The sequence below is a fragment of the Pipistrellus hanaki genome (assembly GCF_964339955.1).
Source record: "Pipistrellus hanaki genome assembly, chromosome: 3".
In the NCBI taxonomy this organism is placed as follows: Eukaryota; Metazoa; Chordata; class Mammalia; order Chiroptera; family Vespertilionidae; genus Pipistrellus; species Pipistrellus hanaki.
This window is the reverse complement of record NC_140505.1, coordinates 51,675,449-51,697,710: the sequence shown is the minus strand read 5'-3', so window position 1 is coordinate 51,697,710 and position 22,262 is coordinate 51,675,449. Positions and strand designations below refer to the sequence as shown.

The window sequence follows — 22,262 nt, the reverse complement described above, 5'->3', positions numbered from 1 at the left end:
TTCTAGCCAAACCAAATAGTCTAATGTACTGATGTTTTTAATTACAGGTACCTATAAATGTTAACCTTTCCTTGTAACTGAGAACTTCTATATAAACACAAATAGATGTTTTTGTGAAATGAAAGAATGTTTAATATAACTAATCTAATATACAGTACAAAGTACACCACTTATATATTATAAATAATGTAACAAAAGTCAGTTATATAAATTTTGTTTATCATTGAGCACAGTTTCACAGTGATATTCTTTTTTAATATATATTTTTATTATTGATATTATAGTATTACAGATGTCTCCCTTTCCCTCCCTTCTTTACTCCCCTTTTCCCAGCTTCTATCCACCCAGCCCCAGGTCTTCACCCCTCTATTCCTGCATCCATGGGCTATGCATATGAGTATATAAGTCCTTTGGTTTATCTTCTTTAATGTATTTTTAAATCATAAATAAGAACATTCTGAAGTCTCTTTTACAAGTCCAACATAATAGAGCACTGTGAACCTATGTTAATGACAGAGGGTTTGTGGTATGGTTGAATAATCTGTGCTCTCAAATATACATAAGTAGTCAATCATTTGCATATATTTTTTAAAACCTAACATTAATAAACTTCAGTCATTCCTTTATCCTATAAATTAGCTACTGTGGTATAAGCCTATTAATCATGACACTATTAAAATCATGCTTAATATAATATAATCTTCAAATTTTCTAAATGTTATCATTAATGTTAGACTTTAAACTGAACATTGATAATCCAGAAATTAAGTCTTTATATGGCTCATCTTCACTGAGTACCAATTAGAATAACAACAAACCAGAATTGACATTAATTTCATATTTTCTCTCCTCAGGTAACATCACATAAGAAAAGAATACAACTTTAAAATCTAATGCCTATATATTTTCCTTCCTTTGTTTCTGAGAGTTTCTGACATTTTAAAATCAGTACTTTCATTTTATTTCCCTAAAAATGATGAGTTTAAGGCACACAACAAATATATTCAGCATTTTAAGAAATAATCTAAATTTTTTTTTCCTATAGACTTAATGGACTTACTTAGACCATCTCCATGTTGTGCACATAATTACTTCTAAGGTTGTACAAACTTTCTAAACCGTCATCTAGTGGAATATTTTTTGAACATTCATGGAAGGGCAAGAAATTACTTCTAAATAAAACAGAAATGAGAAAAATTAAGGTTTTTAATGTTTTCTCATTTTCTCTCCTCCTAAAAGAATTAAATACCTTTTGTGCCTATAGACTTTGCAGTGTGGTTTATTACAAAGCCAGCTTCAAGAAAAGAATAAGAATATAAGCATTTTATATTTACTATCAGAAGACCTTAAAGTGCTGAAAACTCTACTATTTATGTAGATCTATATTAATAAGTTATATTTTCATTACAAACCCTCCAGCCTTAAATCCTCTAAAAATACACTTGCTCCATTCTTCCTCCCCCATGACTTTTAATAAAGCTTATTGACAAACAACCTACATTACAAAAACTAGTTTTTGTGTGTATCAAAGAACCTTGCTTATAAAAGTTTTTACAATAAAGGAACCCTAAACAGGACCCTACAGGTAAATTTTTCCTCTATTTTAATAGAACCAGATATTATTCCATTTTTTAGTAGAGATTTATGAACAGTCTTTAACTTGACAGAAAGGAAACCTGTATTGTTTGAGTCTCTTTAGTTATTTTTCTTCATTTTTTAAAATAAAAGAAGTGAGAATGATGGGGATTTAAAAATGCTTTTTCTTTCTCCCTCTTCCTCCCCCATTACTCTCCTTCTCCCCCTTTCTAAGACCTTCTTCTCCCTCTCCAGCTCTTTTTGATTAATAGATCCATGTGGCTAACGGCCTGACATATGGTGTGCGAAGCAGCTTGAGATAGTACCTTAGGCATCCCCTACGGCCATTAACATATTAGGGGCTTATGTGCAGTCAGACAGACCTCATCCAGAGCCTGCATTTTCAGAAAGGCTGCACCCCAGAGCTGTTTGATAGAGAGTTTCAATAATGCACCACTCTTCAATTTTAAGGGAGTTGCTTCTGGTACTGAAACACTGGAACAGAACCGGAATAAAGTTGAAAAACACCCAGTTACATTCACCAGCAATAGTAAAAATTGTGCTTACATATATTTGTATATATGAAGGCACACCTTCAAACTCACAAACATGCACCAGCTTCTAAGCATTATTGGTAAACAGCCTAATGTCAGCTGCCTAGATTTGGTTTAAAACTGTATTTTGTTTTAAAGTTCTCCTTATGCAGGGAACACTAACTAACAGTACAGTTACCGATAAAGATTATTTAAAAACACACACACAAAATATAGCATAACATTTAAGAAACTACTCTGAAACATATTACTTTCCCTAGTAAAAGAAATTAAGTGTATGTTTACATCTGTAGCCTTAAAACAAGGGGAGGAGGGGAAGGAAGAAAAATTTAAGTTTAAAAGATTTTATCACATTTTTAGATACATTCACAGATCAAATCCCTGGAGAGGTAACTATTCTTGTTCTACAAAACCTGAAAGTTTACAAACAAATTAAAGTCTGACAACTCAAAAAGATGGGGGAAGCCTCTAGTACGTGCATAGATGTCTATATAGACATATAATATATACATGTATGTATGTATGTATAAAATTTTGGAGAGAGGAATAATTCAAAATCAAAGCAGACATTCCACTTGGAGCTTATTTAGTTCACTTGAACGTCGTAATTGAAGCTTGAAATTCGTTTTGCCCAACGACCTTCTCTTCTAGCCTCCTGCTGCTAAACCACTGTACCTCCTTTTGAACTGTACTCTGGCAGTTTGCTTGGCAAATAAATGCTGTTCCGCCCTATTAAACCTTTTAGGTAGTTTCATCTTCGGATTTCTCAAATACAGAACTAATAAGGAGGTGCTTTGATGCTGCTTTACTTTCAAACTATAGCCTCCGGGCGTTAAAACGCGCAAAAGGTAAGCGAAAAAGTAAACTGCCACGAGCGAGGCGCACCCTCCCTTTCAAAGTCCCTCCGACCCTCCTCGGCGCACTGCGTGGCGCCGGAGAAAATCGCCTGTCCCATGCAGAACTAAGTTCCCTCGGCGGCCTCTGGGGTACTGAACGGGCGCCACGCTACCAGGGGGAGGAGGAGGAGAGAGGAGGCACTTTTAAGTGTAAAGCCCTGGGATCCCTTGGGGAAAGGGAAGGATGGGAGGCAGAAAAGGCAAAGGGTCCAAAAAGTTTATTTCAGGCAAAAAAAAATAACAGACAGGAAGTAAAGATTAAGAAATGTCAAACTGTTTAAGCAACCAGGAATAAAACTTTTGCATGAGGCGTGGCGGCGGCAGGACAGAGCCGGCCCTCCCAGCTCCAAGCTGGTTTTAAACCTCCGGCTCAGGTTACACCTTTGGAGGGAAGACCTTGGCGGGCACTCCTCCTGGCACCCTCTGGAAACCTCCAGCCCACCTCGGCCCACCTACCCATCGCCCTACCCTCCCACCTTAGTTGATTATAAGCAAATGAAACTATTGAAACGTAAATGTTTTCTTTAAAATTGGGATGAGTCTCCTGCTCAAAGGCGGCAAGGTTCCTCTCTCACGTAGGTCTATTTTCAGAAGAAATGGGAAGTCCCGGGGACTGCCTAGCGTCAAATGGACCCTCCCTGCTTTTTAAAAATGCCTGTATTTCCATTGCTAGCTCGTAAAACACATTTAAAGTGGGATAGTTGAGCTCCAGTCTCAGCCTCAGAGCTCCTTGTCACATCCTGCTTCTCTTTCTTTCCCTTTCCCATCAGAACGCTTTGGGAAAGTCGCATAAGTGATCAAAATTAACATAAATCATTATTAGTTATTAGGATTTGCTCTAAATTACACTGTGAATATCGCACCAGCCCCATCTGCCGCCCCAGCTCTCGCAGCAATAGATTGCAGATAAAATAAATGTCCTTACCCCCATTAGAAGGTTCCTGTCTCTGTAGCCAAAAGCCAAACAAAAGCAATAAATACCGGGCTTTTCCTCTCCACCATTCAAGCTGTGACTCTTTTCATCAGCTCTTCCTCTAGAAAAGCTCGATAGCTGCCTGAAAATATTGCATTTTATATCACCAAAGGGCGATTAATATTGCATTAACTGTATTTAACATTTTTAAGCCCGAATAAGCTACAATGAGTTTGTTTCTGCTATTGAGAACAGGGGGCATGGGAACTGCTGCAGACCACTTAAGTTATCTGTATAACCCTATTATTTGTCTCACACTTTGTATTTTTTTATATTATGTTGGAGTTAGCGGCGCACGCGATGTTTGAAGTGGAACAAGTATTCTGACACTGACTGGAGACATCCAAGTCCCTGCCTTCATTAAATGTTTATTGTCAACACTGGGTGGGGGGGCTGAGGTGGGGGCAGAGACTGGTGTAAGTGAATTTCCACGGCTGGAAATTGTCATCATTTTGTTTAATTCAAATCCGTACCCACAAAAGTTTGTTTACGTTATGCTGCACCGGAGTCAGGAGTCAGTTATCAAACTTTTGTTTGCAGTTCGTTTTGCCTAATTAATGCAAGGAAACTATTCCTCTTCCTCCCCCATGCCCCCTTTTCCAAATCTCTTTCCGGGCACTCTTTCAGCCCCCCTTCTCCTCTTCCTACCCTCTTTCTTTGCAGCCTCCGGTGCCTTCGGGATTGGGGCAGGGGATGGAGGCGGGAGCTCTTCGCCCACCCTGGTCTCTCACTACCTCTGCTTTTGTAGCTTCTCTGCGACCCAGATTTTTCACTCTCTGTTTTGCGATCCAGCATTCTATTGACTTCTTCGGAAGGAAAGCCCAGTGTTCAGCCCTCCTCCCGTCCGGAGTAAAACCCTTGCCTACCGTAATCAAATTCAAATCCGTAGCAGGGCTTTGGAGGTGTGCACCTTAACAACGAAACAAAAGCCAAGCTATCATTGCTCCCAGTTCTTTTGGGGGGAAATGCAAACCAGTTTTGAAAGTTTTGTGGTGTTTACGGCGTCTGTTTGCTTAGGGCAAACTGTGGGGAGGGGACTATGGGCGGCACTGGGCCCTTCCCTTTTCGGGACGTTCTCCGGGGCACTTGCAGGTGAAGCGAGCATCTCCGGGGGCGCTGCGTTCACCGGCCGCGGAACCCCACTCACCTCTCCGGCCGCAGCGACTCGGCGCGCGTAACGCGCATGCGCGGGCTCGGCGCGCTCCCTGCTCTACGCGCGCGCGCGCCTGTCCGCGCCCGCGCCCCGCCCGCCACGCCTGAGCACGCGCCCGAGAGCCGGGCCTCGGGCAGTGGACCCGCTCCGGTCCTCCGCCGCCCGGTCAGGTCCCGGCCGGAGCCCGCACGCCGGCGGCCGCCTCGCCAGCTGGTGAGGAGCTGCGGCTGCGGCAGCTGTAACCTCCGCCGGGCCGCGAACCTCGGGGCGACGGCGGAGGGGCGCGGACCGAGCTCACCGCGGCCGCTCGGCCAAGGCTTGAGCTCTGGGGATCTGGGATTCCCCGCGTAGACGGCCCCGAATGGGTGGGTGGGTGTTCCCACGGCACAGAAAGCGCTCCCTGCACGCCCGGGTGGATGGGGGGGCGGGTCCCCTCCTGGCTGCAGATTCTGACCCAATCAGCTCCGCCGGTGGTTTGAAAAGGCACCCGCCAACCCAGTCCGAAGTCGCGCTGGGGGAGAGGGGCTGTCTGCGGGCGGCCGCGGCTCGGAGGGAACGCAGCAGCCCCACCAGGCTGCACCCGCAATAGCTCCCGGAGTCCCGCTATGTGTCCCAGCCCCTCCTCAGTCCGAGCCCAGCCCTGTAGGTCCACCAGATTTCGGGATGGGGGAAAGAGAGGGGCTGCCTGTGCCCTATCGAGCTGACTTGAAAACAATTAGTAAAGTTTTTAATTAGCTCCTTGTTATCATTCATTATATGAATTTCCAGAAGTCTCAAGCCATGAATTATTCAAAAGCAAACCAGCGCAAGGGCTGCAGGGCCGCGAGCGCGCGCGCCCCCGCTGCAGATGCCCGGCCGGCTTCGGGGGCCGCTGCTCGCCCGCCCGCTGCCCCGAGGGGTGAGCCAGCCCCGCGCCGCCAGCCACGGTGGCGCTAAGGTTTGATCAAATATTAAATAACGTAATTATTGAGACAAGGCTTATCTCGCAGGTGGAAAGAGTAGCCCAACCCCCGTGAGAATAAGAATTTGACTGCTATTTTTTAAAAAATCAATTAAAGCTTGCGGTCTCTTTTGAAACCGCCATGGAGGACCAGGACTCAGTGGCTCTCATCCTGGGGCTGAGACTGCCGCAGCAATAGCACAGACAAGCAAAAACGGTACCCGATAATTTGTTGGAATCCCCTTTGCCATCCCGCTGGCCACCGAGGCCCTATGAATGGGGCGGGGGACGCTGCTTTCCCCAGGGTCCGAAGTCACAATTCCAACTTCACAGCCTAGATGATAAAAACCGGTCCACGTGAAGGATGGAGCAGGAATGCTTCGCTGCAGGGTTGGCGGGAGAGGCCGGGGCTGCAGAGCCCAGCCTGGAAGCTGGTTAGGTGAGTCCCATAGTGAGGGCGCCCTGTCCTCTCCAGGCATAGCCACTTGTAGGAACAGGACCTAAGTAGTTTTTCTCAAGAAAGTAAAAAAATCAATACAATCACGGCAGCGGTTGCCTACGGTTTGATTATGAGAGTGTAATAGAAATTTGAGAGCAATCTCAGAACACACATTAAAGAGAAATCTGTTCAGAAGTTAGTTGATGTGTCTTGAGGACATCATTTCTTAGACCTGCAGAAGGAAAGGAACGGGACCTGGAGCTAGGACTGGGGAAGGGAGAAAAATTTCAAACGAATGGATGGCACAGGCATGGCAGGTGCATTTGATGCTTATTTTTCTCTTGTCTTCCCCACTCCTCCACCACCTGGATTTCCTGGGAAGCCAAACGGAGGACAATTTCACACCCTCTCCAACTTATTTAGAGATTGTTCTTTAAAAGAACCAAAGTATTTCCACCGACCGGTGCCTTGAATGCGCTTAGAGTAAAATTCCTCTCTCCAGAACCAGAAAACTTTGAAAGGCCAACTATTGCTGAGTGCCAAACCTTTGCATTTCCTTCAGGTGGACATGTGTGTGTTTACCCGTTTGTTTGTTTCTTCACGAAATGACAGTTAAACTTGTCTTGGAATAGTCTTATTATTCCTGCCGGTGGTACACAGATTCACTCGCCAGATAGCAAAGCATATCTTGTTTTGCACAGTTTCCTACTACAGAAAATAGGAAACTCTGCAAAGCATGTATTTTTATAATCTGTTTTATTAACATAATATTGTCTTTTCATTTGGTAAGGGTTTTACTTAATACAAAACAAATGCTTAAGTTCTTATTACATACATTGGTCATCATTATATAATACAAATGTATTTGCAACATTTCGTTTGGGGCAGATATTTTTTTTAAAGCAGCCTTTGTAAATCTTTTCATCTGTTCATTCCTGGTTCTCCAACAATGAGATCGGTCATACTTTTCTATAAAATAACATGTTTTCTTTACAAATGCATTTTATTAAAAACTTTGATGACATTTCAAGTCAATAACAGAAAAAGTCAGTTTTAATGGAAGAGATCTATTTTTTAAAAATACCTCTAAGTGCTTTGTTTTAAAACATTAACAACTTTAAAATCACAGCTTTTTTAATGTACTATTCTTTGTTGAACATCAAATGCTTTGTTTCACAGATTTGCCGGTGAAATTAAAAAGATTTGGCTAAAGTAGGATGACTTCAGAAGATATAACCCCAGCTATTAAGAAACTTTGTACATTTGGCATCTGATCTAGTCCTGGGTCACCAAAAAATAAAGAATCTCTGGTTCCTCTGGAGCAGTAGGTGGCACACTAAATGTTCCAAATGAACAGAGGCATTTGTCTTGAGGGTGGGACAGATTAGTGGATGGTTTTTGTATTAGCTTCCAAAAGAAAAGGTCATTTAGTTACAATACTTTTACATAATGTTTTTAGGCTAGAACAAAACATATAAACCTCCAAATGCCTCTGTCCCTGAACCTTGATTTAAATATTTGGGGGTGCTTGGATATTTATTAGCTTCCACCACTCTGAAGGGAGTGGGGGTGGGGGCTGTGGGTTAAGAATTTCTGTAAAGAAAACTTTGATAAACACAGGCAACTAATATAGAATTCATTTTATTCAGAGCACCACTTTTCACATGAGTTGTCTGAAAGTGAATTCTGATTCAGCAGAAAAATACATCATTCTCACCCTTTCCCCTGTATTTTTGGTTGAATTGAGTTTCATTTGCTGACCGGCTCTACCAGGATTTGGCCTCGTATAGACACAAAAATGCACCCAAATCATAAAACTGCTCTTCTTTCAGTTATGTTTTATTTGTAAGTGTACTGGGACACATCCCCCTGTTGTATTTTGGCGCACATAAATGGTTCTGATAGAAGTGGGAAGGAGAAACAGTAATAGAGCAGACATAACCAAGGAGAAAGCTCAGCAGACATACATGGACAAGTATAACACTGGCAGTCTGTAACCACTGTGTGTGTGTGCATTAAAGAAAATATTTACAATAATCTTCCTGTTTTACCTTTTTTTTTTTTTCTAAATACAAGCATATGACAAGAATGCTGTGTTTTCGGTGAAAACAGGCGGTAGACTGTGAGATCACACTATCCACAAAACGGTCTATCAGAAAGCTAGCCCAGTTTAGTGCTCAGTTTCAAATGCATAGAATGTTTGCGCTGCAAACAATGATATACAATGTAATTAAATAAATAATGCCTAACCAGAGTGAGACCTAATTGTGTTTCTTTCTGCACTTTTCAGATCATGCATGATTTTAGTCTTGTTAAATGGCAAGGTTTTTTTTTTTTTCCTTTTCTTTCCACATTTGTTTTCAATTTTTTTAAGTTCATATTAAAGGATAGTAATAAACCATCCCCACGTGAGATCAAAAGAGTATCTTGTGCACCAAGCAAGCATTTTACCTAACCACCTTCAATTGTCTTTCTCATTTTTTAATCCATCAGCAGTTCATAAAGTACCTTGATTATAACTATGAAATACTATACACGGTTTTCTATCTGGGAGACTGGTAGTGCAAATTAAAGTTCTTGCTACCCAACATTTATCCCCAGCAATAAATTACTTTTGAATAATAATAATGAAACACAGTTGTTCTGCTTCCCCCCCTCCCAACATGCAGACCCTTTTGAAACAAACGGAGGACTTTAACTCTGTCTTCCTCTCATTTGGGATTTAGCTGATTTTTCCCCCACAGCCAACTCCTGCTCCAACAGAAAGCAAAAACTTCTCAATATTTCAACCATCTCATGTTCTCCAAGAGAGAAGGAAAGGGTACCTAGAAGAGCTAGATAAGTCTTGTTCTGTGGAGTACAAGGGACAGAGGATCTCTCCTATTGTTTTCCATCCCATTGATCTATTTGAATCGATAGGAAATAAAATTATTTTTCTGAGTGTAGTTCATTTAAAATAAACTACACTTAGAAAAATAAGTGAACATGAACGGGCAAGCAAGTTCTATGGAGGGGGGTGGCACTGATCTTGAAATAGTCTTGTTTCTAGATGTTAGATATAAAGCAAAAACAAAAAGAACTTGTTAAAATTGGTTTATTCTCTTAGAATAAAATTATTTCTTCCGGAGCTCTATAAATTCTGCCTATTAGTCAGCTCAAATACTACCTCTGGCTCCCTAAATATCCCCATCCCCAATGGGCCCAGGCCACAGGAATATAGGCTCCTAAATAGGCCATAATACCCCCACCCCCCTCTCAGCTGTTCCCCCTTCTCACTTTCTGGCAATGGAGAGCAGCCATCCAGTCTCTTTGGAACAGCAAAAAAATAAAGAGAACGTGGGTGGGGGTAGAGGTGAAACTGAGAAGGAAAAATTAAATTAAATGCACAGAACAACTAGCTTAGCTACCCACAATCTCACCTTCCAGTTCATTTGGTTTTCATTTGTCAGTTCATTTGTGAAGGGGTGGGTCAATGGTAATAATGGTGGTGCTTTTTTTTTTTCCTCTTCCTTGGGGAGGGGAGGGGGGAATTGAAGCTGCAGAATATGGCTCCCTGGAGTTAAATTTCTAAACGCATATTTTATTTGCTTTTGTTCTGCTTTGTTTTAGTTTGCTTTTATTTGTTTCGTTTTTTTGGTGGTTGGTAGATTTTTTTTTTTTTTTTGTACATAGTTCCTTGGTCCCCAGGAGATTTTGATAAATGTCTCTGGTCCAAAACAGTCCATTTCTCTACCCTTCCAGTCTCCCCTCCCCACCCCACCCCCAACCCTAACCCCCAGAACCATCCTGCTCCTCAACACCCCTCCTCCAGGCTCTGCTTTCTTTCGCCCTCGATAACTACCAGCTCCCCCAAACGCTCCCTCTCCGACGTCCACACCCAGCACCCAGGCCTCCGGGCTGGCAGAAGGGGAGGGCGAGGAGAGCACACGGAAGGAGGGGGGCGAAAGAGAGCGCCGGGAGGACAGATTCGCCAGAGGCAGGCTGGATAACAGACCCTCCACATCCACATCCGGGGAGGGGAGAAGCGGGCCCCGGGAAAAGCCCCGAAAGGCCCCTGCAGCTCCCCTGCTCTGCCACCCCCCATACCTCCAGCTCCCACCCACCCCAACCCACCCGACCCTCAGTAAGTGGCGGAGAATTTCATCCGCTTCTGCTTCTGTCTCTGGTTGCAAAACCACACCCGCACCACGTTCTTTTTGAGGTCCAGTTTCTCGGCGATGGCGGCGATCTTCTCGGAGGAGGGCCGCGGCTGCACGGCGAAGTAGGCCTCGAGGGAGCGCTTCTCGGGCGCGGCGATGGAAGTCCGCTTGCGCTTCTTCTCGCCGCCGTTGAAGAGCTCGGGCTTGTTCATTTTCTCGCGCTGCGCGCCCTCGGCCTCCTCCAGCCACGCCTGCAGGATGGGCTTGAGCGCGATCATGTTGTTGTGCGAGAGCGTGAGCGACTCGAACCTGCAGATGGTGCTCTGGCTGAGCGAGCCCACGCCGGGGATCTTGAGGTTGGCCAGCGCCGAGCCCACGTCGGCCTGCGTCACGCCCAGCTTGATGCGCCGCTGCTTGAAGCGCTCGGCGAACGCCTCGAGCTCGCGCGGGTCCGTGTCCGAGTCGCAGATGGACGCCAGGCCGGCCGCGCCCACCACGGCCGCCGCCGCCGACGCCGCCGCCGCCTGCCCCGCCGCCGCCGCGGCCGCCGCCGCCGCCGCCGCCGCGCCGTGGTGCGCCGCCGCCGCCACCAGCCCGGGGTGCGGCAGCCCCGACGGCATGTTCATGGCCGCCGCGGCCGCCGGGTGCGACAGGTGGCCCAGGCCGTGCATGTGCGGGTGCGGGTGCGCGGATCCGCCCAGCAGCCCGCCGCCGCCCGGGCCGCCGCCCCCGCCCCCCGGGCCGCCGCCGGGGCCTCCGGGGCCGCCGCCGCCGCCGCCCCCCGGACCGCCGCCGGGGCCGCCGGGGCCGCCGCCGCCCCCCGGACCGCCGCCCCCCGGACCGTCGTGGGCGCCGCCGCCGCCCGCCGTGCCCGCGCCGCCGCCCGCGCCCGCCATGAGCGCGAGCGACGGGGAGGAGATGTGGTCCAGCAGGTCGCCGGGCTCCAGCGCCTGGTGGTGGTGGTGGTGGTGGTGGTGGTGGTGCGCCAGCGGCACGGTGGCCGTGGACGTGCAGGGCACGCTGTTCATCGTGTGGTACGTGGCGTCCGGCTTGAACGGGTGGCTCTTGCCCTGGGACACGGCGATGTCCACCGCCGCCAGCGCCTCGGCCCGCGCCAGCAGCGTTTCGTCGAGGCTGGCGAAGAGGTTGCTCTGCAGCTGCAGGCGACACAAACCAAACCAAAAACAAAAACAAAAACACAAACACAAACACACCACAAAAAAAAACAAAAACACAAAACCAAACAAAACCACACACACACACACACACACACACACACACACAAACACACACACACACACACACCAGAAAGCACAACAAGCAAAGAACAAACGCAAAGCAATCAAAATAACGACAACATGGTTGGGGACAGTGGAGACCGGGGGAAACAGAATGGGGACGTGTTGGAGATGGGAACGGAGGAGAAGGGTCAGAGTGTGGGGAGGAGAGCAGATGGAGGGAGAGGAGAACACAGGAGCACATTGCGGGGAAAGAGAGGGAGAGACGAAAAAAGGAGAGGGGGGAAGAAGAAGAAGAAACGGAGATGTAAACTCGCAGCTGGGACCCGCGTCGCGCACCGAACAACGCGGAGATCGCCTCTCCGAGGCATGACATGAGCAGAGACAGTGTAGCAAAGTCGAGAGTCCCGGCCCCACCGGTCCCCACTCTAATCGCAAGCGCCCGACAGGAAGGCAGGAGCGACAGAGACATGACATTAAGTGCCCCTGTACAAAAAAATGTACCAAGCAACGGGATTTCTCTTAAAAAAAAAAAAAAAAATCCCTGCCCTCGAATCCCTGCACCGGGACCTTGGCACACACACACACACACCAGCGCCCGACATGCAGCGTCTCTCGGAGACGGGGAGGGGACGAGCGCGCGGGCTGGGACCGCGGGCATGGGGGCGCTTACCGGCGGCGTGGGCAGGCAGGCCCGCCGGATGGCCTCGGAGCTGGAGTGCAACGACGGGTACTTGTGCTCAGGGAGGGTGGGATGCATGGCAAAGTGGGGCTGCTTGCTGTTCATGGACATCATCTTGACGGCTTGGCAGGTAAATCCACAAACACTCCGAAAGTCCGCGGGAAAAGTCCGCGCGCCGGTCCCCCTGGCCTCCCTTCGGAGGCTGCAGCCTCGGCGGCTGGCGGCGCGGAGGCGGCGGCCACGCGGGGGGCTGCTGCTGCTGCTGCTGCTGCTGCTGCTGCTGCTGCTGCTCCTGCGGTCGCCGCTGCCTGCCGCCCGGCGCTCCCTTGGACCGCGCAGAGCGAGCCCACTTCTCCAAGAGCTCTAGCCCCGCGCGCGGACGGGATGCACTCCTCTTACACCTGAGCCCCACTTCTCGCGGCCGGCCTGGGGAGCTCTCGCGAGAGCTCTTGGCCCCGCCGCGCTGCTGCTGACAGTCATCAGCTGTCTGGGTCGGTCTGACGCGCGCTCTCCCGCTCCGCGGCGCGCGGTGCCACTGCGCGCGCGCGCGCGCTCGCTGAGCCAGGGACCGGCGCGTGGGAGCCACTCTTCTTATAGTGACCACCAGCGAGGACAGCGCAGGTGTTGTACCTGTAGCTGGCCAGTCATGCGCACTGCACACCTCACCTTTCCCCACCTCGGGTCTGAAAAGATCAAAAGGGCCAGCGATGGTCTGAGGGGTAGGCACCAGAGAAAGCCACCGTGTTCGTTCACTCGCTGCCCAAGGTTTCCCCAGCTTCTCCCAACCTCCGCCCCCCGCGCAAGCCCTGAATATATGCGCATCACTTAGGCACACCTCCTCGCTGGGATGTCTAACAAGCTGTTATATAAGGTATAGAGCTGGGCATTTGTATGTTAAATTATGCCCGCGCGTTCCTCTGTATACAGTATAAATAACAACACAGAAAATGCAGAAGGTGCTGTCCTGGGCTCCAAGAGCCTGCTTCTTTCAAGGTTTATAAATAGGTTCCTGGAGGATAATCGCGGTGACAGACGTTTGTTTGAAGCAGTCAGACGCTATTGATTTCCATATAATTTAATTTCCTCCGCACACTTTTGTTGTTGTTTTTTGTGAATATAACTGTGTCAGGCACCGACAGTGACAGCCACTTAGAAGCCACAAGGAGCGTGTGCTTTCTATTCGGGGAATGGCTGTTGAAATGAAATTGCACCTTTCTCTTATTGTTTGTCTCCTTTAACTGTGTACAAACCCACATTTCAAACGAGCTCCGGGTGATCTGAGGCTTCTAGTAAACAAAAGGAAAAATAGTTAACAGGGTGTAGTTGGGATCCTTTCCTTCCCTCAGCATGCACACACACACACACACACACACACACACACACACAAACTTTATGCTGGAAACTCCAGGAAAAGGATATTACTTCAGAGAAAAGGGAATAAGATGCTGGAAAGAGAACTTTCTTTTCCTCCCATCGTTTTAGCTTCTTTGCCACGTATATTTTTTTCTTCAATAGGAGATAGGGTTAAGCCAGTTTATTTAAAAAACAAACAAACATGTAATTAAAATATTAACCCAAATCAATTTGAAAGAACGGGGCCCAAGCTCTGACATGGCTTTTATAGTATTTATTTTTGTTACTGTAAAGTCAAAACCCAAAAAGAGAATAAATCAATTACCCAACCTATTGTATGACCCTTTCATGGTGGGCAAATCCAGGGCCTCACAAGGGACCACAGTTCAGGTGCCTGAGTCCCCAGGGAGCAGCACTTGCCCGGAGTGATAATAGCCCAGATGTTATCACATCTGGGGCGAGGGAGCTGGACAGCCGAAAAGGGCTGCCTCTGGGAGGCAGAGATCAGATAAATAATTTTCCTGGTCTCTCCCACACCAAAGGGGTCTGTATTTCCACCAATGAGCACATCTCATTTCTTATAAACCTAAATTTGCATTCGCGTTTGATTTTATCTTTTCTTTGGACAATAGTCTGTGTATTTAGCATACTCGCTCACTAATCAAATTCTAAGAGGAGCCCACAGGCGTCACCGTGGCTTTTCTTTTCTTTCATTTTCTCTCTGCCCACCCCCACCTCCAACCCGCCCCTTGCAGCCCAAGAAGGGAGTAAGACGGATGTTCATTTGCTGGTGCGAGAAGGAGCCGCGTTTCCATCCATTACACGGTCCCCTGGGAGTGCTAAATGTAACTTTATCTCCTGGAGAAATGGACGATGAGCAGGACAGCGCTGGAGGGAATGGGAAAGTCCCACGCAGTGGCCGCAGCGGGTGTCCAGGGTTAACCTGATCCCTTCTGACACCCTTCCCGGCGGTTCTCTGAGCTCTCCCTCAAGGGAAAGAAGGGATCCCCCCCCCCCCCCCCCCCCGCTGCGGGCGAGAGCCAGGATACTAGCACCCACCCAAGGGAAACGCGGACCTTTAGGGGCCATAAAGGGTTCAGGGAGACAGAATGCATCGATTTGAGCCCAGGTGGACTTCCAGAGAGCAAGGCGTACCCCAGAGTACCCAAAGCTCACCCTGATTTACCATCCAAAGCTTGGAGGGCACCAGTGAGCCCAGTGAGCAGAGAGGCACCTGGATTAAGGTCAGGAATCCACTGCCTTGCGGAGATCACTTTTAGCTTACTCTTTGGACACCGGATCCCTTCTTACCTAGGGAGCGGTTTTTTTTTTTTTTTTTGGGGGGGGGGGATCAGTCCTTTACCCAGAATATCTTGCTTCTCCAGGGGTTAGACATAAGAGGGCTGTGGGCACAGTTCTCAACCCACTCCCCAACCAATTGGTTGGAAGTCTGTTTCAGGCACATCTTTGTCCACCATGGCGCTTAGCAAGGTGCTTGAACAGAGTAAAAATGCCCCATACAACAATACGTGAGAACAGGAGGGAAGAGAAGGCAGATGGGGAGGGCCAGGATTAAAGCTAGAGAGGCTTCAAGAAGTCCGGGCTACTGGGAGGCAAGCAGGAAGATCACTGACAGGTCTCTTTTTTCCTAAAAAAGGAGATGGAGACTGGCCAGAGGGGTGTGCTGTCCTCACACAGAGCTTGTACATCTTAACTTCATACGTTCTATTTCCAAAACCAATGATTTCACCTCCCTCTCTCTTTTGTTTTCTACCTTCCCTTCCTTCCTCAGATGCTCGCTGGGCACCAGTCTGGGCCAAGACAAGACACTGGAGATCAAATGAGTTGTAAAATGCGGGCATCTGCACTCCAGGATGTGGCAATCTCTGATGGCGAGGTAGCTACAGGTGAAGAGGCGTTTATGGCACAGGTGTGACAGGTGCAAGGTGAGGTAGTTGTAGAGAAAAATACGGGGTTGGAGGTGGGAGTGGGGTGATGGTTGGAGAATTATCCTGCCATATCCCTGCTGGACATTAACCCCAGGCTAGAGAGTGAGGCACAGCAGTGGATCTAGAGGCAGGTGTGCCTTAGACCTTACCAAGCCTTTCCTTATGAACCCATGAAAGGAAAGGGTGGTGGACTGGGGCTCAGCCCAGGAGTACCTCAGTGTTCCCCAGTTTGGCAAGTGCAGACACTAGTTGCCCCCTGCCTGTACTCAGGGTGCCCACAGGGGCTGAGCCTCGGTGTAGATTCCCGAGCAGGTCCCCACCGCCACCCCCACCTCCTCCTCCTTGTTTAATGACCCACACAGACTCCCCCCTCCCCCATCCCATAGCTTTACATTTTATCAAGGGGCGGATAATGAATGCACAGCTATTGATTTCCAAGGAATTTCCGCCCCCCAGGGATGGGGAGTCTATCATCTGGATCAGAGACACATTTCTTTCCCTCATTAATTAATTTTCTCCTCCTTCTCTGGCAGGTCCCACTTAATGTTTCCTTTGGCAGAGCGTCCTTCCCAAGCTCAGGGAGCAGACTTCCCTGGGTTCCAGTGAGGACCAGAGGCAGAGGCGCTGTGTGGGAGCCCGCACTGTTGGGGGTGACATCTCCTCGCCTTTGACTGTCCTACGCGCCTGCTTCCCCCTGGTCCTCCCCCTCGCCCCCCCTCCCCACACACACACACCACACACACACAACACACACAACACACACACACGCGCACACACACACGCACACACGCGCGCGCACACACACACACACACCAAGTTCAGGAGAGCGTGCCTGACAGCTCCGCTCTCTGCCGCTGCCTTTCTCCTTCCAAAGGGGTTTGGGGAAGTTAGCGCTGGACTCAGGAACCGCTGCCTGCCTCCCCAGCTCTCCCTCCATCCATTGCAGTTATGTTTCCTGATTCAGGCAGTTTCTTGGCCGATTGAAATGTTTACTTAAGTGCGCGGAGGTTGTGTGGGCACAGGAGAAGGGGATACGGACCCACGTTCTTGCCCAAAGCCGGGGACGGGCCCTACCCGCAGGCTGGGCCACCTCAGGTTCCGGTGGCCCAAGGGGGACCTCTGCTCCTCCCAGACTGGGGACCCCAGATGTCCCTCCGGCGGTTGTACAGGTTGAAACTAGGCATTCACCGCGTGGAGGGGAAGGCCCCGCAGCCCAGGGGCAGCCTGTTTCAGATGGGGCTTGGGCTGTTCCAGGCAGTGGGAAGAGGCAGGCATAGAGGAGCCGGCCTGTGGTGGGGATGGGGGGTGGGGGTGGGGGGTTTTTCTCGAAAGAGGAGTGGCACTAGGGCGGTCCTCCCATGCTCCAGCTCGGACACTGTCCGAAGGGTGAGCTAGAGGAGGGACTGGTAAGGTCCTTTCCACTTGGACTCTCTTCGCCTTCTCAGGGCCACGCCTGAGCTGTTTTGATCCTTCGGCTCCCAGCGCTACCCTCTGGCATTCCGACTCGGTCCTACCTTGGCGAGAAGACTGGGCTCCTCACCGGCCCTGCCAAGGGCCCTGGGCCGCCCAGCACGACGCCCACCTCTGCCTCCCGCAGGGCCCAGCTCAGGCCAAGACGCGGGGCCAGGAAGAGTCTCGTTCTCTCAGGCTGAGGCTTGGAGGCTTCCTGGAGGCCTTGGTCCTTCCTTCCTCCCTGTCCCGGCCGCACTCGGGCCGCTGGTCTAGGTCTGTCCCCAAGGTCAGGGGTGAGGGGATGAGTTATTGAGACCCGGAGTGAGGCTCTCAGACCCGCATCCAGACTGGGCTCCAGCTGGGATTCGCGGACTATGTTTTGGAGTAATCCAGTGCAAAATCCACTATATTGTTCCTCCTGTCCGTTTAATTCAAATGCAACTTCCGTTGGGAACCTTTTTCATGGATGTTGACCACCCACCCAGAGACGCCCATGATGCTCTTACTGAGCCCAGTGAACTTCCCTGCGGGTCATCATCCCTCGGCGCTACCTAAGTAGACATCTATGTGCAAGGCTGGGCACATGTAGGTTTACAGTTGTGAGTACGCGAAACAGAGTTTATCTTTGTATTTTTATTTATTCATTATTGTATTCTTTTCATACGAACTGACTGTAAACCAGTTTTGCCCTTCCCTGTATGTACCTATCTCCAGCCTAATAATCTCCCGGTGGCCTTGAAGCCCTAGGGGTGATACAAGACAACTACGTCTCCGTCCCAACAGGGACACGCCTTCCGCGCCCGCTAGTTGCCGGGACCAGTTGGGTTGCCCCAGTGCGCAATGCTGTGAGCGCTCAGGCTGGCCACAGGCCCCTGTGGTTTAGGCCCCAAGAGCCGCCCCTGCCTCGCCCAGGCAGCTTCAAGACTGCCAGAGCGCGCTGGGTTAGAGAAAGGGTTTCGAGTTCCTCTGGATTAAAAAACAACGAACAAACCAATTCTGCAACAGACACGCCCGCCCAGGACCTCAGGCGAGGAGTTGGAAGTTCCCCGGCCCTCGCCCTCCCGCCGCCTGCCTCGCCCGCAGCGGCGACCCGGGCGCGGCCCTCCCGGGTTGGAGGGAGCTCCGCCGGCGCCAGTGACCAGCAGCGGACTCCCAGCCCGGCCGCCAGGGCCGTCCCCGGGGCCGAGGGGCGGGCTGCGCTGCCCTCCGCAGGCACAGCTCTGCCTGCAGGAGCGGGATCCCCCAAAGGAGGGAAGCGCCCAGCCGCGAGTCCACACGCCGGAGTAAGGAGCTGGGTCCGAGGAGCTGGGTGCCGCCGCCCGCCGCCCCTCCTCCCCGCCGCCGCCCGCACACATCAAAGCCCCTTGCGAGGGGGACTGGGAAATAGTTTGCCTTGTCATGTAACACATTGCCCTGATTTATTATAAAATTTTAACGAAATCATGCATATTTCAACAGCCTTTAATCACTGCATGAAAATTTAATTCATGGACTGTAGCGCGTTTAAATAAATGAAGTGTTAATTCATTAGGATTAATTAATTTGTTAAAGGATTGTGTGCAAGGTTAAGGTGGGAAGGAAAACTCTTTGTTGGTGTGGCGTCTTCATCGCCGGGTCCGTGCGTGGTAATAAAATTATAAAGGGGACCGCGGAGCCAGTCGTTTCTCCGGGTGGGGCCGGGGCGGGACCCGCGGAGAGCAAGCGCCTTCCGAGGCGCTGGGAACCCCAGCCCGGGGGGCGCGCCCCGCGCGTCTGTGCTCCCGCTGGGCCGGTTCGGAGGAGGGGGGAAGCGGTACTGGTGCGGGGATCCGGGAAGGCTGGGCTCGCTGGAAAGAAGGGAGGAAAGAAGGCTCAGGGCCCGGTCCGAGGGCCAGCTCTCCCCCGCCTCCACCCACCCCTACCCCCGCACAAAGATGACCCGTGAGTGAAGCGAGGTCGCGCCTTCCGGCCTTCGGAGCGCCGAGCCTCGGCTTAATGGACAGATGATGGGCCGGTCCAGCCACCTCCTGAGCCTCTCAGCGCCCAGGGAGTCACTGTCTCGCCATCAGGCGGCCGCCGGCCCTCGCGGCGAGGGCAAGCCTGGAGTCTCCCGGGATGCTCAGAGGGAGAAGGCGGGGCAAAGGCAAACTTGCAAGATCAGGATGGAGCATCTGGAAACCTTTTTTCAGTCGGGAACCCTGACCCTAGAGAATGGTTCCTTCTGCACCTCTTCCAGGAGTAGGCTAAATAGGCCTCCCATCCAGCATAGTGGCCACGCAGGAAATGCCCTCTTCCACACTTAACTATTATTCATCCTTAAAGACCCAGTACAAATAGTACCAACGTGAAGCCATCCGGTTTCCTCTTGGCTCCACACTCTCTCCAACAGAACTTTTCCATTCACCAATGGGTGTGTTGTAAGAATTATAATGGGGCAGAACTAGGTCCTCCCTCCTCACGGAAAGTCTCAGTAAATACCTATGTAAAATTATTGTCCTTAGGGATTGGATCTTTCCACCCCCAAATTATAAGTGTCACGGATGACCCATGATTCTACACACTTGCCTAATCCAACTAACATTTACTAGAGGAGGTCTGCTCCCTGTTAAAACACAGCAGATCCAGGAACCTTCCATCTTTGAAGAAGTATAGCTTCAATTCAAGGTATTCTAGCCTGCCTGTCATATAAAACAAAATCACCCTAGCCTGAGTTCTAGATGAGTTCTCAAAAGAAATCTGCATTTAACAGATGCTTCCTCGCTCAGAGTAGGGTTCCGAGAATTAGGCAATAAATGTTCACTATGCACTCTGAGATCATTGCTTAAAAGGTTTTCTCTCTGCCAAGTATTATAAGGATCAGGTTACATCATGATGGGCAAAGACTATGCTGTAGGACTCCCACAAATAGGAATGAAAGACCTTCTTAGGAGGCCTTGGGAAACCCCTCTAATCTAATAGGCCACATTCAACAAAGTTAAACTGTTAATCTGATGTTCTCAAATATTCACAAGGTCAAAAGCAAAGGGGAAAAAAATCTAGTGTATATATTTTAAAAACTGGAAGCATTGAAGTATATAGAAACAAGTTCCTAAAACATTTTAGGGTTCAAGATCAAAGTTCTTCCCTTTTTCAGTGTTACCTACAGTTATTTCAAACCAAGGTAAATGAAAAAGAGTTTAGAGAAAAACAAAGTAGATTTGAAATTAAGGGTCTACCATTTTGAGTTTTGGTCTCAGTTGATTCATTAAAACAGGAAAAAGACTTGCTTTAAATGGGATGTAGATTTTGAAAATTAAAAGATGAAAGCTAAAGGTCATGTAAAGAAAAAAAAACCTAGCATTCACACTGTATAGCATTTTAGAAAGATGAGCAGTCAACAGATGCTGTTTTTATAAAGACATGAACTAATAAGTGTCTGCTTCCTTTATCACTAGTGCATCTTTTTCTAGCATAGCCTTAATGCTATTTTTGAATTCATGTAAGTGTCAGAGTTAATGTGAATGTTTATAAACTTAAAAGTGGCACATACACACTCCCATCATTGAGCTTCCATTTAGTAGCAGAGTCAGATCCAGGAACAGAGGCAGGAATTAAATTTTATTTTGGGGAAAAAAACACTAATACCTCTAAAACATGTTTAAAAGGATCCTTGGAAATTTCATATCCACTCATTCTTTGGCCTAGAAATGTGAACTCCCATGCACAAGGGAGGAAGAGTACAAGCTATGGAGTAGAGGTTCAGCTGCAAAACAATTCTATCCCATTCCAGATGCATTTGACCACTAATCCTCAATTCACTTATAACTGGGGATAACAGTTGGCTCACAGAATTTGAAAAGAGGATTAGGAGATAGGTTAGCAAATTGCTTGAATTCAATAAAATATGGCTGTTGTTTTTTAGTTTGTGTACATAAGAAATATATTTAAAAATATAAGACCACCATATTTGTCATGACATAGATTATGGTAAAGAGGACAAATGAGACTGTATTTAAAATAAAACCCTTCAATTGAGAAATTTACAGATTTGAATAATTTAATATATGAAATATTGTTTTGGGAAGGATGGAGCGGTGTTTCTAAAGTGGCTGGGAAATACTCTGGTCCAATTTAGACACTCTTATTGTAGATAGGCATTAGTAAATCAGGTTACACACTGGATTCCATTGCACAGTGTCAGTATATATTTGGATTGAAAACTGATACATTCATGACACAGAAAAGTTACAGACAGAATAAGAGGCTTACCCCCAAATTTATTCTATTCAGAAAACATTTAGATTTCTACATTTAATAAAATTTCAAATGTATAACCACATTGTCAAAGGTACTTACACTGCTAATATCTCTGAAAGTATCCATTAGCTTTTAACATATCAGAAAGAAAAAATGATACATAAATACTTTTTGGGGAAATATGTATGATAAAATTAAAAAATGCTTTATATTAGCTCTTTAACATTTTTATTTTGGCTTATTACCTCTAAAAATGGAGGACATGATTCTCCAAGTCATAAAAGTGATTTGTTTTACTTTTATGGTTTCGTTGAATCCTGAGTCTTAATGACAGTGGTCAGCAAGTTTTTCTGTATTTTAGACTTTGTGAGACATATGGTCTCCGTCGCAACTACTCCACTCTGCCACTGCAGTACATATAGACAATATGTACACAAATAAGTAGCTGTGTTCTAATAAGACTTTATACAGAAACACTGGAATTCGAATTACTTATTTCTTTCCTGTGTTATGGAATATTCCTTGCATTAAAAAAAAAAACATTAAAAAATATAAAAACTCGTTTTAGTTCATAGGCCTTTCACAAAAACAGATGGCCAGATTTGGTCCACAGGTCATAGTTTTTCAACCCTTATATTGTAAAAGCCATTAAAAATGATAAGTTTTCCTGATCTTTACAGGCTAATTCAAAATCTGAGACAATA

The 22,262-nt window shown here is 48.1% G+C and overlaps 1 protein-coding gene across 1 annotated transcript; it reads right to left on the bottom strand.

The window, feature by feature from the left end:
- Positions 1-10,650: 10,650 nt before the first annotated feature.
- POU4F1 (POU class 4 homeobox 1) lies at positions 10,651-12,703 on the bottom strand (the record flags this gene model as incomplete). Its single annotated transcript, XM_084877124.1, has 2 exons — positions 10,651-11,826; positions 12,581-12,703. 2 exons carry the CDS (start codon positions 12,701-12,703, stop codon positions 10,651-10,653), a joined length of 1,299 nt encoding a protein of 432 aa, XP_084733250.1.
- Between the last annotated feature and the right edge of the window lie 9,559 nt (positions 12,704-22,262).